This window comes from Adelges cooleyi, unplaced genomic scaffold (genome assembly GCF_023614345.1).
Source record: "Adelges cooleyi isolate 19-005CV unplaced genomic scaffold, UGA_ACOO_1.1 ACOO_flye_CR_arks_rails_tigmint_CR_PRNA_2, whole genome shotgun sequence".
Classification (NCBI taxonomy): Eukaryota; Metazoa; Arthropoda; class Insecta; order Hemiptera; family Adelgidae; genus Adelges; species Adelges cooleyi.
The window spans coordinates 272,503-299,202 of NW_026095860.1; the positions used below are offsets into that span (position 1 = coordinate 272,503).

The 26,700-nt window shown below is 26.0% G+C and overlaps 3 protein-coding genes and 1 long non-coding RNA gene across 7 annotated transcripts in view; 1 reads left to right on the forward strand and 3 right to left on the reverse strand.

The window, feature by feature from the left end:
- LOC126833333 (uncharacterized) overlaps positions 1-15,998 on the reverse strand; it is a 57,023-nt gene extending 41,025 nt beyond the window's left edge. For 3 of the 4 annotated variants that reach the window (XM_050564600.1, XM_050564602.1, XM_050564599.1), the window contains exons 1-4: positions 15,857-15,998; positions 15,362-15,388; positions 14,810-14,839; positions 14,165-14,200 (exon numbers count right to left, since the gene is read on the reverse strand). In XM_050564600.1, the coding sequence (XP_050420557.1) occupies positions 14,165-14,200; positions 14,810-14,839; positions 15,362-15,388; positions 15,857-15,938 (175 nt within the window). In that variant the 5' untranslated portion in view covers positions 15,939-15,998. Of the gene's footprint in view, positions 1-13,406; positions 13,646-13,980; positions 14,008-14,164; positions 14,201-14,809; positions 14,840-15,361; positions 15,389-15,856 lie in introns of those variants that run through there. The other variant, XR_007684934.1, reaches the window with a different exon arrangement.
- LOC126833335 (uncharacterized) lies at positions 784-2,655 on the reverse strand. The gene is made up of 5 exons (XR_007684935.1): positions 2,514-2,655; positions 2,166-2,183; positions 1,672-1,695; positions 1,179-1,343; positions 784-1,018 (listed from the first exon to the last, which is right to left on the reverse strand). It is a non-coding gene; the product is annotated as an uncharacterized LOC126833335 (long non-coding RNA).
- Positions 7,050-9,935, forward strand: LOC126833334 (uncharacterized). Its single transcript, XM_050564603.1, has 5 exons — positions 7,050-7,200; positions 8,103-8,132; positions 8,520-8,573; positions 9,255-9,302; positions 9,722-9,935. Exons 1-5 carry the CDS (start codon positions 7,116-7,118, stop codon positions 9,727-9,729), a joined length of 225 nt encoding a protein of 74 aa, XP_050420560.1. The 5' UTR covers positions 7,050-7,115; the 3' UTR covers positions 9,730-9,935.
- Positions 15,999-23,851: 7,853 nt separating the features above from the next.
- Positions 23,852-26,700, reverse strand: LOC126833733 (uncharacterized). The gene is made up of 5 exons (XM_050565237.1): positions 26,539-26,700; positions 25,715-25,744; positions 25,324-25,377; positions 24,502-24,576; positions 23,852-24,080 (listed from the first exon to the last, which is right to left on the reverse strand). Exons 1-5 carry the CDS (start codon positions 26,621-26,623, stop codon positions 24,073-24,075), a joined length of 252 nt encoding a protein of 83 aa, XP_050421194.1. The 5' UTR covers positions 26,624-26,700; the 3' UTR covers positions 23,852-24,072.

Genomic DNA, 26,700 nt, shown 5'->3' on the forward strand with positions numbered 1-26,700 from the left:
CAGTATTTTACAGAGAAATATCTGAAAATAATTTTAATATAATGCCACGATCGATGCCTTAAAAATTGTATGAAAAAGTAAAATTGGTGTTTTTGACCAAAAAATCGCAAGTGTAGAGTCCTCTTTACTTGAAAATATAAAAAATGTGTTGCCAACACATTTTTGTCATTTGTTTACATTATCAAACGATACAAATCGTAAATGATAAAACAAAATGGATACAAAGTTCAGAATTATTATGGAGCGTCTGAAAAAAAGGAGAGGCAGCCTAACCTACACAACAATTAAACAATCGATTTCTTTTGAGGAACGAATGAAGTGATATTTAATAATAAAGTCACCAATAAAGAAAGCTTAATTATTTTAATAATAATTATCAGATACAACACAAAAAACCCAAAAAATGTGATAATAGTTTTGATTTGTTTGAAATTTGTACGAAACCTTTTGTATAAATGATAAACTTTTAAAACTGTTTTTCTTAAAATGTATTTATATAACAGAACATTTCAGCAATGGTAGGAATATTGAAATAAATGTTAAGATTTATTATTATTATCAAGGTTCAATCAAGTGCATAAAGAGTATAAATGGTAAATAATCAAAATTAATTATTTATGGTATACTTGTATTTGTTATAACTTATAAAGTTAAACAATTGACACTATTTACCGCATTTCCGTAGACATTTTATAATAAAAAATTCAAAATAAGAGGTAGAGTAGAAGTAAAAATCGTTGGAATTGATTAGACAATAAAACACAAATTTACTTATTCGGTGAATATTATTTTTATTGGTAGGTAGGTTTATATGTAATAGACATAATGTCATTTATACGACAGGTAACAAATATAATGTTTTTTGAAATACATTGTAATTAGAAAAAAAGGTTGAAACACAATTATGATAAACAATAATGAACATTTTACAATATACACATATTGGTCAGCATACGAATTTTCAGGATTTGACACGGATCTTGGATACTGCAGTTTTGTTTGTAAATTGAATTGTTATCTGGGATTAATTTTTTAGTTAAAAAAAATGTTGTATTAAAATATTGTGGAAAAAATCGTTTATTTAAAATTAGCTTGCACGTGAATTTTAGTTCAAATTAAGTTAGACTCCTTTATATTACTAAGTACAGCACAATGACTTATAAAATTAACCAACTTACAGTTATTTGAAAAACAAATGATACAAATGCATATTGAATTACACATTTATAGTCTTGGTCATGGTTGTAGTGGCTTTTATGTTGTTGGTGGTTGTGGTACTTGTGGTGGTGTTGGTGGTAGTGGTAGTGGTATTATTCCTACTGGTCCGGAGGGTGGGGTATCCGCTGCAAAATCGAAAACAAATTACTTACATTTTTTTTCCCCCTAATACATCAAGTCAAAATTATATATATATTAATAAATATATAATTATTCTTTTGATCCAAAACCATTTAATTTTATTATAGCTACATGTAATATTCATAAAATAATATTATAACTGGATATGCAAACTTATACAATATGTTTATGAACATGGCAAACGTATTCTTATTTTCGATAATTTAAGACATTTGTAGCATTTTATACACATTTTAAGCTTTATTGAAAACAATATAAAAAACTGCTAGTTTATTTGTAAAGCATATAAACAGATATTATCAAATAACTTACGTATAGGAGGTTGACCCGGGTCACCTGAAATAGTGAAAAAAAATCGATTGAAGGATTTGTATAATATAAATAACCTAATGAGTATAAGTAAAGTTTTGAATTTATTTTTCTAAAAAAATCATAATATGTCATACTAAAAATATTTTACTCATATGGAAAAGCGTTTTATTTTAACAAAGCTTCATTATTGTTACATTTGTATATCAAATGTTTTTTATGTACCTACCTTTAGACATAGATATGATAATGCATAACACGGTTGTTATAATAATTAGAATTACGCTTTTAAAATTCATATTCTTAAATAGTATCTTAAATATGTAGTTATTAAAATGCTAAATAAAATATAAATTTTAGGAATAAAATTAAAGTAAACCAACAAGAAGGGCGAATAATTATAGCATTTTTTACACATTTTAAGCTTTATTAAAAATAATTTTAAAACTGCTATTATATTTGTAAAGCACATAAACTAATATTATCCATTTACTTACGTTCAACTTTCGGGTCACCTGAAATAATGAAAAAATAATTACTTGTTTTTATCCTTGTGTATAAATTATATTTTTTTATTTTAATCCAAAAGCGATTAGTTTTATTATAGCCATGTATATGTTTCACGTATAAGATATATGTGTAAAATAATTGTGATACTGAATAAACAAAGCTATATAATGTATTACTAATAATCATATAACTTAAAAAAATGAAAATGAGGTATTAAAAAGGTAAAATTTCATACATAAGTCGAAAAAACTGGTAAAAACGACCACAGTGTTCGAAATCATTTTGTTGGCTGAAGATACTAAAAAAAATATATATACTAAAAATGTTTTTTATACCTGTTGGATATGGAGCTGTTACACCCGACATCATTATACAAAATATGGTGGCTAAAATACAAATTATGCTTTTCAAATTCATTTTTTCAAGTAGTTAATATAACTAAACACCAAGGATGTAGAATACTATACTAAAGCAACAGAAAGTTTGCTGCTTACATTATATAGAGAGATATGTACCGCACAAAATTTTAAAATATTTGTCTCGTTTGGTAGGTGGAGGGAGTGTACATTGTTTATTGTTTATGTAGGTATTGTAATTGTGTATACAGTATTTGTTCATATTTTGCTAAAATGTTTGGCCAAAAAAGTACATGTTGTGTGCTATTGTTACAAATAAAAAAACCACAAAGTTAGGTTAGGTTGGTTGTAAAACCTAGTTTAATACAGCCAAACTATACCTTTTTTTTTAAAAAAGTCTTAAGCCCGGCATTTTATTTGTTTTAGTTTGATATCGACCAAACACTTCTTCTTCGCCTATACATCACTACAACGTTTTAGTGAAGATAAATCAAGTGTAATGGCAACACTGTTATTTCACGGCCGTATTTGAAATTAATTAATTACATTTTTTTCATATTAAACATTTTTAAGACACCTGTTGACTTAACTTAACTTTATTTTGGTCATAGTATCATTTCCCTCGTTATTTTACTCGAAATGTACCTTCAATGTTTTAAAAATGTATATTACATTTGACCAAATTTAAAAAGAAAAACATATAGTTTTGAATTTGCCTGTTAAATTCATATTTACTAACTTTACCAATAATTATATTTTGTAAATTCAACATTAATTCCTATCTTCATTTCATAAAATAAATTGAGGAAATGAATAAGCTTTATGAATATTGAGTAGAATAGAAAAATATGTTTGCCAAATTATTAATAGTAATTTAAAACTAATAGCTGTTGCGAGACGCGAAGCTGAATTGAAACTTCTTTAGGATTTGTTTGGATTTGATGGAATATAAGGCTTTTCAGGAGGAATACAAATACACACGAATATATGTATATATATTTAAATAATACTTCCTATCTTGCATACGAATTAATTAGGTTTTATTCACCAATAACGAAAAATATTGAAACATATAGGTTTTTTTATCTTCCCTAAGACATTATCATAGTATTACTCTACCACAATAGATCAAGGATACAACATTGATAACCTTGATGTTACAATAATTATAGCACACACCCATATATGTAAAACTTAAAAGTGTTATCGGTTATTACAGCAAAATGTTGTTTAAAAACTGGTTTAAATACCTAAGTACACAAACGACAAAACAAAATATGAAAACAACTGGTTTTTTCCAAAGAGCAATAATAAAGTTGAATCTTTATGATACCAACAGACATTCGTCATTTGTTTACATTACACCAGTTGTTGTGCACTAATCGAATACATATAATTTTGTTTAACTCTAAGAAGCTCTTTATGTAGCTAAATCTACTCAGACGGGAAACAAATTACATTGTAATAATATTATAAAAATTAAAAAATAATTGTAAAAATATAATCTAAGTCGAGGTTAATTGGTAGTAATAGTTTTAGAATATTTCTTTTAACGTATTAAACTTATTCTATAAATTAATTTACAAAATAATGTTTCAATTTGTAATATATTTTTCTAAAAATATAGCGAATATAAATTTTGTATAAACACCAATAACAATACTTACACAAATATTTTGTTACCTACGTACAACTTGTTTTCTAGGAAACACATTTTTTTTTTTTGTGTTCAAATTGTAATAGTCAATTTGTCGTTAGCTTTTGTGTAAACAAAAGATTTAACTGCCTATCTTTTAGAAGGATTTCCATAGCTATATACTGAATCTGGGGTGCACAAATTTCTAGCTACGTTACTTGATACGACTTACGTGTTATGGATAGTAACAATTGTTTATATTTTCCTATAAATCCTAAAATACATAATATGTATCGTTTGTACCATTTATCGTAATTAACTAGTGAATGAAAAAAATACTTTTCAAATTATATGCGTTATATAGCTACAGTAAACCTTATATCTCTATAGATCCCACATCATCATGCCACGACTTCACAACAGTAGCCCTAAATTTTAATTACATTTATACCTCACCCTCTTCCCACCATCACGGGTGATGATATTTTTTTTTTATATAGATGTAATTTTAAGACCTTATAGTTGAAAATATCGTGCGCGTGTATTGTTCAAATAATAACATGTTTTCATATTAAACTAAAAAAATATGTGTTATACTCATGTACAAATACACACATATGTTTGAAAAAAACAGATATGAATAACGTCCTGATGATTTAGGCTTAACTAATTTTGATATTTCAAAATAAAACTCAATTAATAACATGTCAAAGTTAAGTTATGACTATATAAAATATCGAGCTGTTTATATAGCTCCAAAAGGCCTAACCTAACTTCAACAAGTTCTAATAAATTTGTTTCCACAAGCTCAAACTCAATTTAGTTTTGTTTTATATGTACTTGAATGTTTGAACTATTTATTTTCTTGAAACAATGAACTCTGATTTTACAATAATATAATTACAAATTTGTAGGAAATAAACGGTGATGGATGTAAATTTAAAATTCAAACGTTATTATACTTTAAAAAACGACGTCCATACTTGTATACGTAAAACATGATCGATCTAGTTTTTTCAAATAGCAACAAATATTTTTAAATCCCACAAAAACTACTAATAAAAATATATTATTGTTTTTTAGGAAAACCAGTTATTTTTTAAAGTACTGCGTTTGATTATTTGTGTACTTAAAATGTTAGAACTATTTATTTTCTTGCATAGTAGAACCCTGATTTTACAATAATTATAGACGAATTTTTAAATGGTATTATCCAATACTTATTATACATATCTAACCCAACTAATACATTTTAGGTTAAAGTTTCAACTAACAGACAAATAAAAATATTTAAATCTCCTTGTAATGAATAGGTGTTCCTCCTATCTAAAGATTAGTTAATTAAGCCAGCTTATAATAAGTTCAAATAATTATATTTTAACCCCGCATACAATGTATGAATTTAGAAAATCCACTAGCACACACTTTAGGGATGATTAGGCATAAAATGACACGATAACAATATTTTCTATGGACTATAATCTACAATCGACAGATGTCTAAAAAAATTGTAATATAAAAAAAAAATGTAATAAATTAATTTCCTATACAGCGGTGAAATACAGTGTTGCCATAGCACTACATCTATCTAACTTTAGTTTTCAATTTTCATACATTAAGTAAATATGTAATGGGTAAAAAAGGCGAATGGTAATTTCTGGGTTCAAGACTGTGTATATCTGTATTAAGAACTGTTTTAATTATTATCGACAACATTATTGCACGCTGTATTAAAAACTTGTAAAATTTGTAATCTTAGAAAGTTATATAGGGGTATAACAAACTAAAAGAAAGAAAATGCGAGCTTAAATTGTTTTAAAAATGTATATGAAATCCTAACCTACACATTTTAGTTTTCCTACCACCAGTATGAAAAATATTACTCATATGTTATTCAATTATTGCTGCAAAACTTAAATAAATAAGTTGCTAAAACAATAAAAAAAGTATGACTGTATTAAACCAGGTTCTAAATCCAAAAACAATAATTTTGTGTGTTGTTTACACGTTTTATTCGTAACCATAGCACATGAAATGTACTTCATTCGGCCAAACATATTTAACAAACAATGAACACATACACAATAACAATACATAAACCATTAAAATATGTGTACACTCACGTACAAAATAAAACAAACATTTTCAAATTTTGTGCAGCACATATCATGTATTTGTACATGAGTGTTCTACAATTTTTTTAGTTTCATATTAAAACATGTTATTATTTGAACAATACACGCGCACGATATTTTCAACTATAAGGACTTAAACTAATAAAAAAATGTCATCACCTGTGATGGTGAGGGGTGGGTGAGGAAAAAGTATTATGACTCATGTTATTTACTTCGACGCAAAACTTAAATAATTAAGATGCTAAAACAATAAAAAAACATCATTCTGCTAAACGTATTTAACAAACAATGAACTCATGCGCAATAACAATACATAAATAATTACAAATTGTTCACTCCCTTCGTCTACAAAATAAGACAAACATTTTAGAATTTTGTGCAGCACATATCGTGTATTTGTACATGAGTATCCTACAATTTTTTTAGCTTAATATTAAAACATGTTATTATTTGAACAATACACGCGCATGATATTTTCAACTATAAGGTCTTAAATTTACAAAAAAATGTCATCACCCGTGATCGGGAGGGTAGGATGAGGAAAAAGTATTATTACTCATGTTATTCGATGCAAAACTTAAATAAATAAGATGCTAAAACAATAAAAAAACATCATTCTGCTAAACGTATTTAACAAACAATGAACTCATGCGCAATAACAATACATAAATAATTACAAATTGTTCACTCCCTTCGCCTACGAAATAAGACAAACATATCGCTCTATATAATGTAAGCAGCAAACGTACCGTTGCTCTAGTATAGTATACAACATCCTTGGTGTTAAGTAATATTAACTACTTCAATAAAATGAATTTAAAAAGTATAATTTATATTGTAGCCACCATATTATTAATAATGATGTCGGGTGTATCAGCTATCGACGATCCAGAAGGTACAAACAACTTTTTTAGTAGTATATCATTTTTTTATAATTTTTTTTTTTTTATTGTATCTTCGTTAAACCTAATGATATCAAATATTTCGAATACTGTAGTCGTTTTTACCCGTCTTTCGACTTTTCTATGAACTTTTACTTCTATTTTATCCTTTTTTATACCTCATTTCATTTTGTTTTCTAAGCGTTTTTATGGAGATCCCAATTTGAAACTATGCACAAATTATGTAATATTTCTTCAGCTTTCTGAATAAAATTAAAAGAATAATTCTCAATTTTTAGGCATTACGAAAAATACAACTTTTTAGATTTCAAACCCAAATTTTTTGACTTTCAGTTACGCGAAAAAAAATTAATATTTACAGAAACATGTTACTTTTTTACATAAAATTCCGATTTGTAATACATTTTTTTTTGATAACTACTGATACTAAATTATAAAAATAAAGCGTCAAAAAAAAAACTAAAAACTAAAAAATAATTTAACGACCAAGGCCAAAATAATTTAAACAAATTAGAGAACAATATTTTTTTTAAATACATAAGTAGCATAAATTCATATTGTGTATATACCTACCATATTTTGGTCATACATTTGATTATAGAAAAATGTCAGTTTTTGATTCATTATAACCTTCGGGCTTATTTCTTATGAAAATGTATATCAATTAGATCACGTTCGAAAACAAACAAAAATTGACAATTTTCTGTATTATTTTGTAATTGAATGGACGTGTCTTTTTGCAATATTTATATTATTAAAGTAGAAAAATATCTACCTAATAATCCATTTAAAACGAATACATATTAAAACAATTGTGTACGTAGCCCTAGAACAATGAGCCATATAATACATTGGGATAAATAAAATACTAAAGTAATTTTTTTCGAAATTTCAGCTTTTCCTTCACCTGTACAACCTGATACCCGTAAGTTTTTAAAACTGCTATAACCTATATAAATTACAAAAGTGTAATTGAATATACATTTTAATTATTTGTTATTCAAATGACTGTAAAAAATTGGATGATAATATCAGTATTTGTCCTTTGCAAAGATACTAGCAATTTTAAACTTATTTTCAAAAAAGCTGAATATGTGTATAAAATGTTACTAATGCATTACATTATTGATAATAAAAATCCATAAGCATATTATTATATACAATTGTATGTCTAGTGAAGAAATTATAATAAGTGGCTAACACTAATTTAAACGCTTTAGATACGCAACTAAAAACTATTACTCCAGTATAGATTCTTAAATATTAAATTGGAAAAACAAGTATTTGAGTTTTTTTTTTTTTGGTGTTTCAGCACGACCAGGAGATTTACCAATACGAAGACCAGGACAAGACGATCCACCGGGTTGTAAGTTTTTGAGACTTTAATAAAACTTATATAGCTTTATTCGAATAAAATAAATAAACTTAAGGACTACAATTTTTTTAAAATATATATGTAATTCTGGATAACATATGTTTGCATTAATAAACACTGTGTTAAAAAAACATTGGAATATCAGTAAATTGAATTATTTCGGACAATGAAAAGTCATTGGTAGTAATTACTAGTGCTTTATAATAATTATTTAACTGTAGGTTTTGAATTTAACTTTTTCAGTGTAACCACTAATGTAAAAAGTATTACTCATATTTGATTCACTTTGATGCAAAACTTAAATAAATAAGTTGCTAAAACAACAAAAGAAGTTTGTTTAAAAAATGCGGCTAACAAATTTAAACGCTTTAAATCAACAACTTAAAATTATTATATCAATTAAATTGGAAAAACATGTATTTGAAATAGTTTTTCGGTGCAGCACATATCTCCCTAAATAACATAAGCAGCAAACGTACTGTTGCTCTAGTATAGTAGGCGTTCTGCTTCCTCGGTAACTTTACTTAAACTGTAAATCCGATAATTTATATTTAATTTAGCGTTTTAAATTTTATATTTTTAATATACTATTTACTAAGTTAAACTTTGAAAATTAATTTTAATACCATATAATTGATTTTAACCACTTTGATTTGCATTATTATATATCAGTTTATGTACCACCAGCACCACCAGTAGCACAACCATCACCACCACCGAGTAAGATTTTGAGACTTAAATAAAAATTATATAGGTTATAAAAATGTAATTCATTATGCAATTTTATCGTTCGTTTTCCAAATCACTGTAAGTTGAAAGATTGTATAAGTTTTTGTGAGTTGCAAAGATACTAGCAGTTTTAAAATTATTTTCAATAAAGCTGAAAATTGTAAAATTATTATATTTTATTTTTTGTATAAACGAATGTTTTTTACAAGTCCGATATTTTAAATTAACATTTATTCCGAAATTCAAACAACGGATACTAGTAAATCCTAAGATTTAACTTAAAATGAAACCACCTATACTTAATACATTTATAAAGAAGCCTGTCTTAATTTGAATTAAAATCCATGTGTTTGCTATTTATCATTAAACGATGTTTTACATCATATTTAAATATATATTTATTTTTTTAGGTCCATGAAGTATTCAACATTTGTTTCAAATTCTGAAAATATGTATACTTACTAATATGTGTATAATGTAAAATGTTCATCTTTATTTATCATAATTGTGTTCAACCTTCCGATTTTTATTAATAAGAATGTATTTTAAATACCATGTTTTGTTGCCAGTCATAATAAATATTATATCTATTACACATACCTGTCTACCAATAAAAACAATATTCACCCGTTTAAGTAAATTTGTATTTTATTAACAAAGATATTTTTCTATTAAAGAGAGTGATTATCCTTCTTCCATGTCCCAGAATGTATTGCATTTAAATAGTAGTTCCATTTTACAAGTCACGTTTAAAAAAGTATTTTTTTTTTATTTTGTTAACATAACAGAATATGTTAAAAAAAAATTATTTGTCTTCGGTAAACAACAAATTATATCGGTACCAACTAAACTGCGATATCAATGATTCGAGCCTCATCCTGAAAATAAATATGATTACTTATTTGTGTATATTTGGATGTATATTGTAAAATGTTCATCTTTGCTCATCATAATAGTTTTTCAACCTTCAGATTACTCTAATATCAACCCATTCCAAATAACATTTTTTGTTACCTATCAAATAAAGGGTAATTTTTTTCATCATGGGCCAGTCAATATCTCACTAAGTTTAATTAATAACTGAATTTTTTTTTTCATAATGTTGTTATATAATGTGATCTCAATTTCTCTTAATTTTTTTTTGTTTTTACCCCCTTTACAAACTAGTTTTTTTGATAGCAACATTAGAAAAAAAAACAGAACAACAAAAACCTATCCGAATATTTAAACAAACAATTTGGACAAACGTCTCCTGATAGTTAAGCTTCAAAAAGAGAAAGGTCGCAAGATATTATCATGTTGCAGTATATTATCTTTAAGGAAAAGAATAAAGATGACACTGGTTTTTTTATTTTGTTTCTTTAAAGTCCATTTCAAATTTACTTTGAGTTCTTAAGTTATGAGACATTACTACACATAACTTGTTTAATGTAAACAAATAAAATCTACCTTGACTAGAGGTCTCCACGCCTGTGCATTTTCTATCAAAATTCGGCTTATCAACTATAAGGTTTTATATTTTAAGGTTCTATAATACCAAATTCAAAAAACATTTATTTTTAAAACAAATTTTCTTACAAAGATTTTCTCGTTGCAGTATTTTTAAAGCTAATTTTAATGTATACATTTTGTATTCAAATAATAATTAGCTTTTAGATTACAAAGGTGCGTAAGTTTGTTATTAGGTATTAATAAAAATCGCAATGAAATAGAGCCGTAAAATGTATTGTGAAAAATAAATCAAATAATTATTGAAAAGTCGATAACAGTTAACAAAGCTATTGAAGTTTTACGCATTTCAGAGTACTGTAACAACCCTGTAGCCGTGTACGTATGTATTGCAGGCTGTTTGAGCCTTGTCACAATCGTGGTAGTAGGTTTTTAGATATTTAATAGAATAACTTCAGAGTAAATCACAAACATTTAATTTAATATACTTATAAAACAAGTACAACGACAAACAGTTAATAGCATAAGTTCAGTATGCTTCATAAATATGATGTTTAAAACAATTATAAGCCGCTTAAGACTTCAAAAGAAGATGATAGGTAGAAACTTCAAGTGTAGTGTGTCGTGGTCCCAGCACATCTGCTCTGCTATGACTCAAGTTCTCCCTTTTATGCTGGTCCGCTCGTTGAATGGCCGTGGGAATCCTCGCAATTATCAAAAGTCCGCGCGTGGATGACCTCGCTCGTCCATGACATCCGCTTATGTCAACGGTGGAGGAAGGGTAGAGGCATGAGAGTGCAGCCTTCGCATGGTCGAAATTGGCTAGCTTCGAGGTGAGATTCGCACGGTAGTTGCCAAAACGTTAAGTTCCTTTTAGTGGTTGGCCTCGTTGTTGAGGTCAACTGTGAACAGAATTACAAGTTGTCTGCTTTCGCAAGATGCTGTAATGACCTTTTGGGTCTGATGTGAAATCGGCACGTGTGGTGCATTCATATTTAGCAATATTTAACAATGAGAAGTTATATAATATAATATATAGATATATGTATATGTTAGTCCTGATAAGTTGTACAGTGTAATATATATATATATGTATGTATCTATTAGCCCTGAAAAGGGTGGGTCCGTAACAATAAACACAATGACGATAAATGTATTAACTAGAATATTGTAATATAAGATATCAAGTAATGTACAAAATATGAATCATACTGATTTGTATAGTATAACTAAAGAGTATGATTTTTTAGCTTTGTATTTCAAGTTTTTATTTCGAGTATTGCACTGTGTTCGGAGGCTACAACACAGAGTAGCATGTTTAATATTTTAACCAGTAAAAAGTTAGCACATTTTCATTAGACTCTTTACATCATTATCTAAATTATTAAATATCATTTTACACATGTACTCGGAGGAGCTTATTGAGCTAGAAAGGGATGCAAATGGTGTTTTTGTCAATTTTCCTGTTCTCCTGTCTAGACGTTCTTTATCGTTTAATCTATGCCACTGTATAGATTTTATTAAAACTTGTCTAATATATAATTTATAAACTGATAATGTATTTGTACAATTAAATAATTCCGCTGAAGGATGTGTTAGCGGAAAGGAGTACGCTACCTTTTTAAAAATATTTTTGGGCAGTGTGTATTGAAGCAATTTCTGTTCTATTTGTGCCACCCCAACAAGTTATACCATTTAATAGAATTTAAATGCACAAAGCCATGTATACATTTCTTATTGTTGATTTTAAAATATTTAAATCTCCATGTAATGCATAGGAGGGACTGTTAAAAGATTATTGTATAAAGCCAGCTTACAACGAACTTCAAATAATCATACCTTCAATCCGCATACAATGTATGAATTTAGAAAATCTACTCGCACACACGTTAAGTGATTAGGCATGAAATGACACAATAACAATATTTTCTATGGAGTATAGATAGTTAATAATCAAAATTCACTAAATGTTTATACTTGTAAATTTATTATATAAAATGAATTTAAATAGTTGTTTCATATATAACAATATACCAATAGACATTTTAAAATAAATAAAATAAAAAGGATGAATCAGAAGTAAAAGCATGAAATGGTAATATTATATACAGGATGATTTTTTTTATCTTGGGCCAGTCAATATCTCAGTACGGTTTTAAAACATATTTTTTCTTGTAGCCAACAATATACATAGCTTTTGTAGGTAGTTATTTTTTGTTCCTGAACTGAGTAGATGATAATAATACTTTTAAAAAACATACACACTAAAAAATACCATACGTAGGTTATTATAAATGTTGTTTACTTCTATATTATTATACACCGCAGTAGCGCTACAAGAAAAACATGACTAAACTTTTTGTAGATAATATTTGTAAATATAAATATTATCGATAGTAATAAAATTATTACTATCGAAAATTATGCTTGTTTAAGTATTAAAAAGGTTCAAGGTTAAATCAAGAGCATAAAGATTATAGATAGTAAATAATCAAAATGTATTGTACATTTATATTTGTTATAACTTAAAAAGTTATAAAATTATAATATTTGTATTATATTACTGTCGAAAAATGTACTAATTTTAGTAAAAAAATATAGTTAAATTAGACTAGGTAATAAAATACAAATTTACTTATTCGGTGAATATTGTTTTTATTGGTAAATGGTATAAGACATGATATAATTTATATGATAGGTAACAGAATATGTTTTTTAGAATACATTGTTATTAGAAAAATCTGAAGGATGAAACATAATAATTATGATAAACAAAGATGATGATTTTACAAAATACACGTATTAATAAACATATGTATTTTCAAAATGTGAAACTGATCTTGGATACTGCAACTTTGTTGGTAAATTGAACTACCGTTATTTAGCTAAAAAAACAAATATTGTGGAAAAAAATTGTTTATTTATAGCTTACACATTGATTTGAATTCAAATTAAGTTAGGCTTCTATAAAAATGTATAAAGTACATTATTTTGGTCTTGGTCGTTAAAGTATCTTTAGTTTTTTTCTGATACTTTTTTTTTAAATTTTATACAATTTTTGCAGCTTTTTGAAAATAATTAAAAAACTCCTAGTATTATGCAAAGCACAAAAACTGATATTTTCTTCCAACTTACAATCATTTGAAAAACAAATAATAAAAATGGATAATCATTTTCACTTTTGAAATTTATATAAGCTATAGCAGTTTAAAAAACTTACGGGGTACATGGTCCTTCGTGTCAGGAGCTGAAATATCGAAAAAAATTGCTTAAATATTTTTAATTTATCCCAATGCATTATATGAATGGAAATAATTTTTTTTTTTTTTGGATTATTATTTATAGTGTATTTAATTTTACTTTTGAAATTTATATAAGTTATAGCAGCGTCAAAAAAGACTTACTTTCAGGGACATGGGGTGCAACTGGATTTAGAACAGCTGAAATATCGAAAAAAATTACTTAAATATTTAATTTATTCCAAGGAATCATACGGCTTATTGTTCTAGGGCTAAGTACACAGTTGTTTCAACTTTCAATACATATATATATATTCGTTTTTAATGGATTGTTTTCATAGGTATTTTTCTACATTCATAAAATAAATATTTTTTTGCTTTCGTGCAGGATCTAACTGATATAAATTTTCATAAAAATCCAAAGGTTATATAATAAATCAGAAATTGACATTTTTTTTAGAAACAAAGTATGATTTTAAGCATGTCTGTTAAGATGAAAATAATTTTTTTTTTGGATTATTATAGTATCATCGTACACCAAAAAAAAAAAATTTTACAAATCCAATTTGTATGTAAAATAATATCAGCTTTCTGAAAAAATATTAATTTTTTTTCGCGTAACAGAAAGTCATTACAATTGTGTTTATTGTCTAAAAAGTTGTGTTTTTACAAATTATATTTTTCAAACAATTTTTCAATTAGACATACCGTTTTATAAAATAATATGTTTATGGACATAATAAACATACATACAACAAACTTACATCCCTTTTGATATTTATATAAGTTATAGCAGTGTCAAAAACTTACTGGGTAGAGTGTTTCCAACATCAATAAGAGCTGAAATATCGAAAAAAATTACTTAAACATTTGATTTATCCCAATGCATCATGTGGCTCATTGTTATAGGGCTAGTACACAGTTGTTTTAATATTTATTCGTTTTGAAAGGATTTTTAGGTAGATATTTTTCTACATTCAAAAAATAAATATTAATCTGGCAAAAAATTTTGATTAATTTTTTGCGTGACAAAAAGTCATTAAAATTTAGTTATTTATTTGAAAACTTGTATTTTCACAAACTGCATTTTTGAAACAATTTTTCTACTATACATACAGTTTTTTATAATAATATGTTTATGGACATAATAATCGTCATTAATTTATCAACAATGTTTAATAACAATTTATACTTATTTTCAGCTTTTCGAAAATAAATTGTAAAACTACTAGTATCTTTGTAAAGCACACAAAAACTGATATTATTATCCAATTTACAGTCATTTGAATAACGAATAATAAAAATGGATAATCAATTTCACTTTTGAAATTTATATAAGCTATAGCAGTTTAAAAAACTTACGGGGAACATGGTCCTTCGTGTCAGGAGCTGAAATATCGAAAAAAAATTTTAATTTATCCCAATGCATTATATGAATGGAAAAATTTTTTTTTTATTATTATTATTTATAGTATCTTCGTACATAAAAATTAAGTTATTACAAGTTAGATATTTACGTAAAATTATATCAGCTTTCTGAAAAAAATATGAATTTTTTTTTCGCGTAACACAAAAGCAATTAAAATTGAGTTTATTATCTAAAAATGTTTCTACTATTTTAAACAGAAAGCTGACGAAATTTTACATAGTGTGTACATAGTTTCAAATTGGAATCTCCATAAAAATTCTTAGAAAAAAATTTAAATGAGGTATAAAAAGGTAAATTATGCGATAAAATTTCATAAACAAGTCGAAAAAACTGGTAAAAACGACCATAGAATTTGAAATAATTTTGTTGGCTTAAGATACTATTAAAAAAAAAATTTTTAAAATTATATACTAAAAATGTTTTTATACCTATTGGAGCTGGAGCTGTAACACCCGACATCATTATAAAAAATATGGTGGCTACAATAAAAATTATACTTTTCAAATTCATTTTTTCAAGTAGTTAATATTACTAAACACCAAGAATGTAGAATACTTTACTAGAGCAACAGTACGTTTATTGCTTACATTATATATAGAGATATGTTTGACTTATTTTGTAGGCGAAGGGAATGAACAATTTGTAAATATTTATGTATTGTTATTGTTTATGAGTTCATTGTTTGTTAAATACGTTTAGCAGAATTATGTTTTTTTATTGTTTTAGCATCTTATTTATTTAAGTTTTGCATCGAATAACATGAGTAATAATACTTTTTCCTCACCCTACCCTCCCCATCACGGGTGATGGCATTTTTTTGTAAGTTTAAGACCTTATAGTTGAAAATATCGTGCGCGTGTATTGTTCAAATAATAACATGTTTTAATATTAAACTAAAAAAAATGTAGGATACTCATGTACAAATACACGATATGTGTTGCAAATAATTCTAAAATGTTTGTATCGTTTGGTAGGTTTGAGGGGAGTGTACATTGTTCATTGTTTATGTTTGTTATTGTGTATAAGTTAATTGTTTTTTAAATATGTTTGGTCGAATGAAGTACAAATCATGTACTATTATTACGAATAAAACGTGTAAACAGCACACAATTGTTTTTGGTTCAAAAATCTAGTTCAATACAACGAAACTATACATTTTCTTATTGTTTTAGAATCTTATATTGATTTAAAGGTTGCGTCAAACACTTGTACTTGGTCTATACAAATACATATTTTTTTTGTGCCGTTGGATTTTTCACACCTAAAGACGGACTATACATTTTTGCAATTGTTTTTTAGCAAAAATCAGTTGTTTTCATATTTGGTTTTGTCGTTTGTGTATTTAAGTGTTTGAGCCATTTTTCTGAAATTACTGTAGTAATGTAAAGAAAAAGAAAAATCTTTAAAGTTTAATACGTTAAACAATATTATATTTTACAAAAAAAATGTAATTTTGATTTTGGTCGAAACCCAGTTTTCATTAAAATTATTTTTATATAGATATAATATTAACAAAAAAAACATACTAATACAATGTACCTATGCTACTTTACACCTTAAGTCATACAACTATAGTGCCTTTATATATTTAATCATTAATATTTTATGCATTCAACTATGCATTTTAAATTTGATTTCTACCTTATGTTTACACAAAAGCTATAGATTTATTTTCTTACATTATAATATACAGTATTTTACAACTATTTGAATAGTTTTATATTTTTCTTATCGAAAACAAGTTGTTTTTCACAACATCTGTTGCCATGTAAATTAACGACCAAGAACTGGAGATATCATACATTTTTAAGTTTTAACAATATACATTAAAAAAACTACTATTGTTTTTTTCAAAAACAAGTTGTTTTTGAAAGTATTCCGTTTATTATTTGCGTACTTAAAATGTTCGAACTATTTATTTTCTTGCAATATAGAACCCTGATTTTACAATAATTATGATGAAATCTTTAATTTAATTATCCAATACTTATTAGTTATAATACCCAACCAATACATTTTCCTAAACAACTTGAATAAACAAAAAATAAATAAAGTACCAATCAGCTAAGATATCTGATCTGATATGCTTTACATATAACAAAATTACATGCAGCCTCATGTTGAAACTATTAAATATATAAGTATTTATGTTAATAAAATAATAAGTACCTATATTATTTTTTTGTTCAATGGAAATAAAAATTTTGACTTCTTTAATTTAAATGGGACTTTTAAGTTTTTAAATTCTTATTTGTTCATTGTTTATGTTTGTTATTGTGTATGTGTTCATTGTTTGTTAAATATGTTTGGCCGAATGAAGTACATTTCATGTACTATTGTTACGAATAAAACGTGTAAACAACACACAAAAATTATTGTTTTTGATTTTAGAACCTAGTTTAATACAGCCAAACTTCTTTTATTGTATTAGCAACTTATTTATTTAAGTTTTGCAGCAATAATTGAATAACATATGAGTAATATTTTTCATACTAGTGGTAGGAAAACTAAAATATAAAGGTTAGGATTTCATATACATTTTTAAAACAATTTAAGCTCGCATTTTCTTTTTTTTTAGTTTGGTATACCCCTATATAACTTTCTAAGATTACAAATTTTAGAAATTTTGAATACAGCGTGCAATAATGTTGTGAAGAATAAATAAAACTGCTAATAATACAGATGTACACAGTCTTGAACCCAGAAATGACCATTAACCCTTATTACCCATTACGTTTTTTATGCACAGTTGTGCATATAACTTAATGTATAAAAATTAAAAACTAAAATTAAGATAGATCTAGTGATATGGCAACACTGTTCTTTCACCGCCTTATATAATATTAATTAATTACATTTTTTTTTTTATATTACATTGTTTTAGACATCTGTCGACTGTAGATTATAGTCCATAGGAAATAATGTTATCGTGTCGTTTTATGCCTAATTACCCCTAAAGTGTGTGCTAGTGGATTTTCTAAATTCATACATTGTATGCGGGGTTAAAATATAATTATTTGAACTTATTATAAGCTGGCTTAATTAACTAATCTTTAGATAGGAGGAATTCCTATCCATTACAAGGACATTTAAATATTTTAATTTGTCTGTTAGTTGAAACTTTTACCTAAAATGTATTAGTTGGGTTAGATATGTATAATAAGTATTGGATAATACCATTTAAAAATTCATCTATAACTATTGTAAAATCAGGGTTTTACTATGCAATAAAATAAATAGTTCTAATATTATAAGTACACATATGATCAAACGCAATAATTAAAAAAACAACTGGTTTTCCAATAAAACAATTATAAGGGGGGAAACAAAATTACTTTGTAATAATATTATAAAAATTGTAAAAATATAAACTTAGTTTGAGGATAAATAGTAGTAATAGTTCATGGTTTCTCTTTTAACTTATTAAAGGTGTTCTATAAATTAATTTAATTTACAAAATAATGTGATTTTGTAAACGATTTAACAAGAAATCATTGTTTATTATTTTTGTTTCTGAACGTTTGAATTTATACCATATTTTTCCAAAAATATAGTGAATACAAATGTTGTATTTAAACCAATAATAATACCTCAAAAAGTGTTTTGTTACCTACGTATATCATGTTTTCTAGTTACCACATTTTTTTTAAGGTGTTCATATTGTAATAATAAATGTATTGTCAGCAATTGTGTAAACAGAAGATATAACAGAAAATTTGAATTACTTATTTTACCACTTACGATAAAAAGATAAGGATAATAAGGTCCTTGAGTTTAATTATTATTATTTGAAGTATAGTATATTAATACAACTTGTTACATAAATTTTAGCAAACAATGTTTAAACTATTCTCTTGCGTTTATTAAAATTGCAACACATGTTATATTTTTCTATTCAATTGTAATTGTTTTTTTATTACATAATTGATGTTCAAGTATGCTTTGGCACATATTATTTGTGTTTCCAAAATGCCTAAAATATGTGCTTGTGTGATAGTACTCAATTGTTACATAAATAATAGTGTATACTATAAAGAATAGCTATAAACTATAGTGAATTATTTCATAAAGAGCAACAGCAAAAGTATAATAAAGGTTGTTTTAAAATATTTTTATTTGTTTACATTGTGTTTAGTGCTAAAAAACCAAATATGAAAACAATTTGCTTTTGATACAGAGCAATATAAATTTGAATTTTTAGATACCAACAGACATTTATCATTATTTACATTACAACAGCCGTTGTGAAATAGCGGAATGCATAATATTTTAATTTAAGTCTAATAAGCTCTAAATAATAGCCTTATGTAGCTGAATTTATTCAGGGGGGAACTATAGTAATATTAAGTAATAATATTAAGCTATTATAATTGTAAAAATATTAACTTAATTCCTGTATAGAACTTGTTACGAAAAAAAGAAGTAAAAATACAAATATTTTTTTTAAAAACTACTAATATGTTAAAGGTAAAACTATAATTCAACCACAAAATAAGTGTAATTTTGGATTTTGGTTGAAAAAACATTATTTTTTTATTTTTAGTCAGGTATTGAAAACGTTACGAAGCTAAAATGTACATTATTTCTTATAACTACAAAAATTGTTGATTAAAACGAAAAATTATATGTGATATTGTGATGGCCTAACTGAGTTTGAGCTTGTGAAAACAAATTTATTAAGAACATGTTGAAGTTAAGTTAGGCCTTTTGGGACTATAAAAACAGCTCGGTCTAGGAACAATATTATTTTATATAGACATAACTTAACTTTGACATGTTTTTAATTGAGTTTTATTTTAACTCAACTGAGTAAGTTTCGGATATATCCACGTCGAATGTTGTGTGCCAGCGTTTTGGATTCTATGCAGAGTCCATCTTCAGGGCAATAGTGGTCTCGACTGTTCAAATTCCGTGACCATACTGTTTTATTTTGCAATGTTAAAACTAGTTAAGCCTAAATCATCAGAATGTTACTCATATCTGATCGTTTTCAACTTATTACTTATTTAAGTTTTGCAGCAATAATTAAATAACATATGAGTAATATTTTTCATACTAGTGGTGTGAAAACTAAAATGTAAAGTTAGGATTTCTCATACATTTTTAAAACAATTTAAGCACGCATTTTCTTTTTTTTTTAGTTTTTTATACCCCTATAGATAAGATGTTCCTAAGATTAAAAAATGTACAAATTTTGAGTACAGCGTGCAATAATGTTGTGAAAAATAATTAAAACAGTTCTTAATACAGATGTACACAGTCTTGAACCCAGAAATTACCATTAACCCTTTTTACCCATTACGTTTTTTATGCACAGTTTAACTTAATGTACGAAAACTGAAAACTAAAGTTAAGACAGATGTAGTGCTATGGCAACACTGTCATTTCACCGCTGTATATGAAATTAATTAATGACATTTTTTTTTATATTAAAATTTTTTTTGACATCTGTCGATTGTAGATTATAGTCCTTAGAAAATAATGTTATCGTGTCATTTTATGCCTAATCATCCTTAAAGTGTGTGCTAGTGGATTTTCTAAATTCATACATTGTATGCGGCGTTAAAATATGATTATTTGAACTTCGTTGTAGGCTGGCTTAATTAACTAATCTTTAGATAGGAGGAATTCCTATGCATTACAAGGACATTTAAATATTTTTATTTGTCTGTTAGTTGAAACTTTGACCTTAAATGTATTAGTTGAGTTCGGTATGACGTATAATAAGTATTGGATAATACTATTTAAAAATTCAACAATAATTATTGTAAAATCAGGGTTCTACTATGCAAGAAAATAAATAGATCTAACATATTAAGAACACAAATAATCAAATACAATATTTAAAAAAACAACTGGTTTTCCAAAAAAAAAAAACAATAATATATTTTTATTAGTAGTTTTTGTAGAATTTTAAAACATTTTTTGCTATTTTAAAAAAATGGTCAATCTTCAACTGAGTGAGTTTCGGATTTATCCACGTCAAACATTCGACATGGATACATCCGAAACTCACTCAGTTGATATATCAATCCACGAAAGTTTTAACGCATTCATAGGTCAATCTTGTTTTATGTATACAAGTATGGACGTCCAAAAAACGACGTCCAGTTTTTTTAAGTATATAAACGTTTGAATTTTATGACTGTAATTATATTATTGTAAAACCAGAGTTCTATGTTACAAGAAAATAAATAGTTCCAACACTCAAGTACATATCGAAACTAAATGCTTCCAGTTTGAGCTTGTGGATTTTTTAATTGAGTTTTATTTTGCAATATCAAAATTAGTTAAGCCTAAATCATCAGAACGTTACACATATCTTTTTTTTTCAAACCTATGTATGTATTTGTACATGAGTATAACACATATTTTTTTAGTTTAATATAAAAACATGTTATTATTTGAACAATACACGCGCACGATATTTTCAACTAAAAGGTAAAATTACATCTATAAAAAAAAATATATCATCACCCGTGATGGTGGGAAGAGGGTGAGGTATAAATATAATTAACATTTAAGGCTACTGTTGTGGAGTCGTGGCATGATGATGTGGGATCTATAGAGATAAGGTTTACTATAGCTATAACGCATATAGTTTGAAAAATATTTTTTATGTACTATAGGATTTATAGGAAAATATAAACAATTGTTACTATCCATAACAAGTAAGTCGTATCGAGTAACGTAGCCAGAAATTTGTGCACACCAGATTCAGTATATACCTATAGAAATCCTTCTAAAAGATAGATAGTTAAATCTTTTGTTTACACAAAAGCTAACGACAAATTTATGTTTACAATTTGAACACAACAAAAAAAATGTGTTTCCCAAAAAACAAGTTATACGTAACAAAATATTTTTGTAAGTATTGTTATTGGTTTTTATACAAAATTTATATTCGCTATATTCTTAGAAAAATATAGTACAAATTCAAACATTATTTTGTAAATTAATTTATAGAACAAGTCTAATACGTTAAAAGAAAAATTCTAAAACCATTTCTACCATTTAACCTCTAACTTAGTTTATATTTTTACAATTATTTTTAACAACTAACAAAAACTCCATGTATTTTTGTAACCGTTTATATGCTAATAATTTAAAAAAATAAAAAGCTCTTCAAAAAAACAATAGTAATAATTTTTTTTTTTTATTAAAAATATATTTTCTTTATTTACAATCTATACAAAATATGTATAATCAGCAAGTCTGATGACAACTATGCAATGACATAATGTGTGAATAGGAAGGCTCTCAGTAGTGCCACCTGACCAGAAAATATAATAATTAAAGTCAAATTATTTGGAACAACAAAAAACTATCCGAATAACTAAACAAACAATTTAGACAAACGTCTGCTGATAGTTTAGCTTCGTAAAGAGGAAGGTCACAAGATATTATCATGTTGCAGTATATTATCTTTAAGGGAAAGAATAAAGATGACACTTGTTTTTTTATTTTGTTTCTCTAAAGTCTATTTTTAATTTACTTTGAGTTCTTATGTTACGAGAATTACTACACTTAACTTGTTTAATGTAACCAAACAAAATCCACCTTGACTAAAGGCCTCCACGCCTGTGCATTTTCTATCGATATCCACCTTATCAACTATATTTTAAGGTTTTATAATACCAAATTCAAAAACTTATATTTTTAAAACAAATTTTCTTACAAAGATTTTCTCGTACAAAAATTTAAAACTTCAATTATAAATGTACTACGAAAAATAAATCAAATAATTATTGAAAAATGGATACCAGTTATCAAAGCTATTATAGTTTTACGCGTTCAGAGTACGGTAAAATAAAAGACAGTGGTTGTCAATAGAAAATAAATAGACATCTGGTCAAGGTGGATTTTATTTGGTTACATTAAACAAGTTTTTGTAACGTTGCTGTCAAAAAAACTAGTTTGTAAAGGGTGTAAAACAAACAAAAATTGGGTGAAATTGAGATCATATTATAATAGAACATTATGAAAAAAAAAATTTTAATTATTACCTAATTAAACATAATGGGATATTGCCTGGCCCATGATAAAAAAAATTACCCCGTATTTGATAGGTTACAAAATGTGTAATTTGGAATGGATTGTTATTAGAATAATCTGAAGGTTAAAAACCAATTATGATAAGCAAAGATGAACATTTTCCAATATACATCCAAGTATACACAAATAAGTAATCATATTTATTTTCAGAATTAGGCTCGAATCATGGATATCACAGTTTAGTTGGTACCGATATAATTTGTTGTTCCCCGAAAACAAATTACTTTTTATTAACATATTCTGTTATGTTAACTAAATAAAAATACATTTTTAAATGTGAGTTTTAAAATGGAACAACTATTTAAATGCAATACATTCTGGGACGAGGAAAAAGGTGATAATCACTCTCTTTATTAATAAAATACAAATTTACTTAAACGGGTGAATATTATTTTTATTGGTAGACAGGTATATGTAATAGATATTTAATATGATTGGCAACAAAATATGGAATTTGGAATACATTGTTATTGGAAAAATCGGAAGGTTGAAACACAATAAATTATGATAAACAAAGATGAACGTTTTACAATATACACGTATTAGTAAGCATATATATTTTCGGAATGTGAAACAGATGATGGATACTTCATGGATCTAAAAAAAATAAATATATTAAAATATTATGTAAAAAAATCGTTTAACTATAATTAGCAAACACTTGGATTTTAATTCAAATTAAGATAGGCTTCTTTATAAATGTATTAAGTACAAGGTGGTTTCATTTTAAGTTAAATCTTAGGATTTACTAGTATCCATTCTTTGAATTTCGGAATAAATGTTAATTTAAAATATAAGACATGTATAAAAAATTCGTTTTTAAAAAAAAAGGTACTATAATAATTTAACAATTTTCAGTTTTATTGAAAATAGTTTTAAAACTGCTAGTATCTTTGCAACTCACAAAAACTTATACAATCTTTCAACTTACAGTGGTTTTGAAAAAGAAAGATGAAATTGCATAATGAATTACTTTTTTATAACCTATATACGTTTTATTTAAGTCTTAAAAACTTACTCGCCGGTGGTGGTGGTGGCGGTGGTGCTGGTTGTGGTGGTTGTGGTGGTAGTAGTGGTCGTACTACTGCAAACGCTAATATATAATAATGTAAATCAATGTGGTTAAAATCTAATATATGGTATTAAAATTAATTTTAAAAGTAAAAATTATTTAATAGTATACTCAAAATACAAAATTTAAAACGCTAAATAAAATATGAATTATCGGATTTAAAGTTTAAGTAAAGTCACCGAGGAAGTAGAATATCTACTATACTAGAGCAACAGTACGTTTGCTGCTTATGTTATTTAGAGAGATATGTGCTGCACCGAAAAACTATTTTAAATATCGTTTTTCCAATTTAATTTTTAATTCGCAAGTACCTATATTGGTATAACAATTTTAAGTTGTTGATTTAAAGCGTTTAAATATGTTAGCCGCAAATTGTATTTTTTAAACAAACTTATTTTGTTGTTTTAGCAACTTATTTATTTAAGTTTTGCATCAAAGTGAATAACATATATCTATACGAGTAATATTTTTTACATTAGTGGTTACGCTGAAAAAGTTAAACTCAAAACCTACAGTTAATTAATTATTATAAAGCACTAGTAATTACTAACAAAGACTTTTCATTGTCCGAAATAATTCAATTTACTGATATTGCAGTGTTTTTTTTAACACAGTAAACACTGTACACACAGTAAACAATGCAAACCTATGTTATCATTATGCACCAGGGTTATATATATTTTTTTAAAACAATTTAAGCCCTTAATTTTAATTATTTTATTTGAATTAAGCTATATAAGTTTTAGTAAATAAGTCTCAAAAACTTACCACCCGGTAGATCATCTTGTCCTGGTATTTGTGGTGGTAAACCTCCTGGTCGTGCTGAAACACCGACACAATAACCGATTCCAACTTAATTTTTAATTTTCAAGAATCTATACTGGTGTAATAGTTTTTAGTTGCTTATCTAAAGCGTTTAAATTAGTGTTAGCCACTAATTATAATTTCTTCGCTAGACACACAATTGTATATAATAAATGCTTATGGACATGATAAACTTATTTTTATCATCAACAATGCATTAATAGTATTTTTGCAAAGGACAAAGACTGGTATTATCATCAAACTTTTTACAGTTATTTGAATAACGAATAATTAAAATGTATATTCAATTACACTTTTGTAATTTATATAAGTTATAGCAGTTTTAAAAACTTACGGCCATTAGGTTGTACACGTAAACGATCAGCTGAAATTTCAAAAAGAATTACTAAAATATTTTATTTATCCCAATGCATTATATGGCTCATTATTCTAGGGATACGTACACAATTGTTTTAATATGTATTCGTTTTAAATGGGTTATTTGATAGATATTTTTCTACATGAATAAAATAAATATTGCAAAAAACTCGTCAATTCAACTACAAAATAATACAGAAAATTGTTAATTTTTGTTTGTTTTCGAACGTGGTCTAATTGTTATACATTTGCATAAGCAATAAATTAGAAAGTTAAAATGAATCAAAAATTGACATTTTTCTAGAAACTAATGTATGACCAAAATATGGTAGGTATATACACAATGTCAATTATTAAATTTTAAAAAAAAATTGTTCTCCAATTTGTTTGGATTATTTTGGCCTTAAATAATATCAGTTTTCTAAAAAAAATATTTATTTTTAATAGAATGTCCTTTAAATTGAGTTTATTAGCTAAAAAGTTAGGTTAGGTTAGGTAGGTTAGGTTAGGTTTCGTATTGCCTGAAAATTGAGAATTATTCTTTTAATTTTATTCAGAAAGCTGAGGAAATATTATATAATGTGTGCATATTTTCAAATTGGGATGTCCGTAAAAACGCTTAAAGACAAAATGAAATAAGGTATAAAAAAGGTAAAATAGAAGTAAAAGTTCATAGAAAAGTCGAAAAAACGGGTAAAAACTATTACAGAATTCGAAATATTTGATATAATTTTGTTAGTCAAAGATACAATAAAAAAAAAATTATAAAAAATGATATACTACTAATAAAGTGTTTTATACCTTCTGGATCGTCCAAAGCTGATACACCCGACATCATTATAAAAAATATGGTGGTTAAAATACAAATTATGCTTTTTAAGTTCATTTTTTTCAAGTAGTTAATATAACTAAACACCAAGGATGTTGAATACTATACTAGATCAACGGTACGTTTGCTGCTTA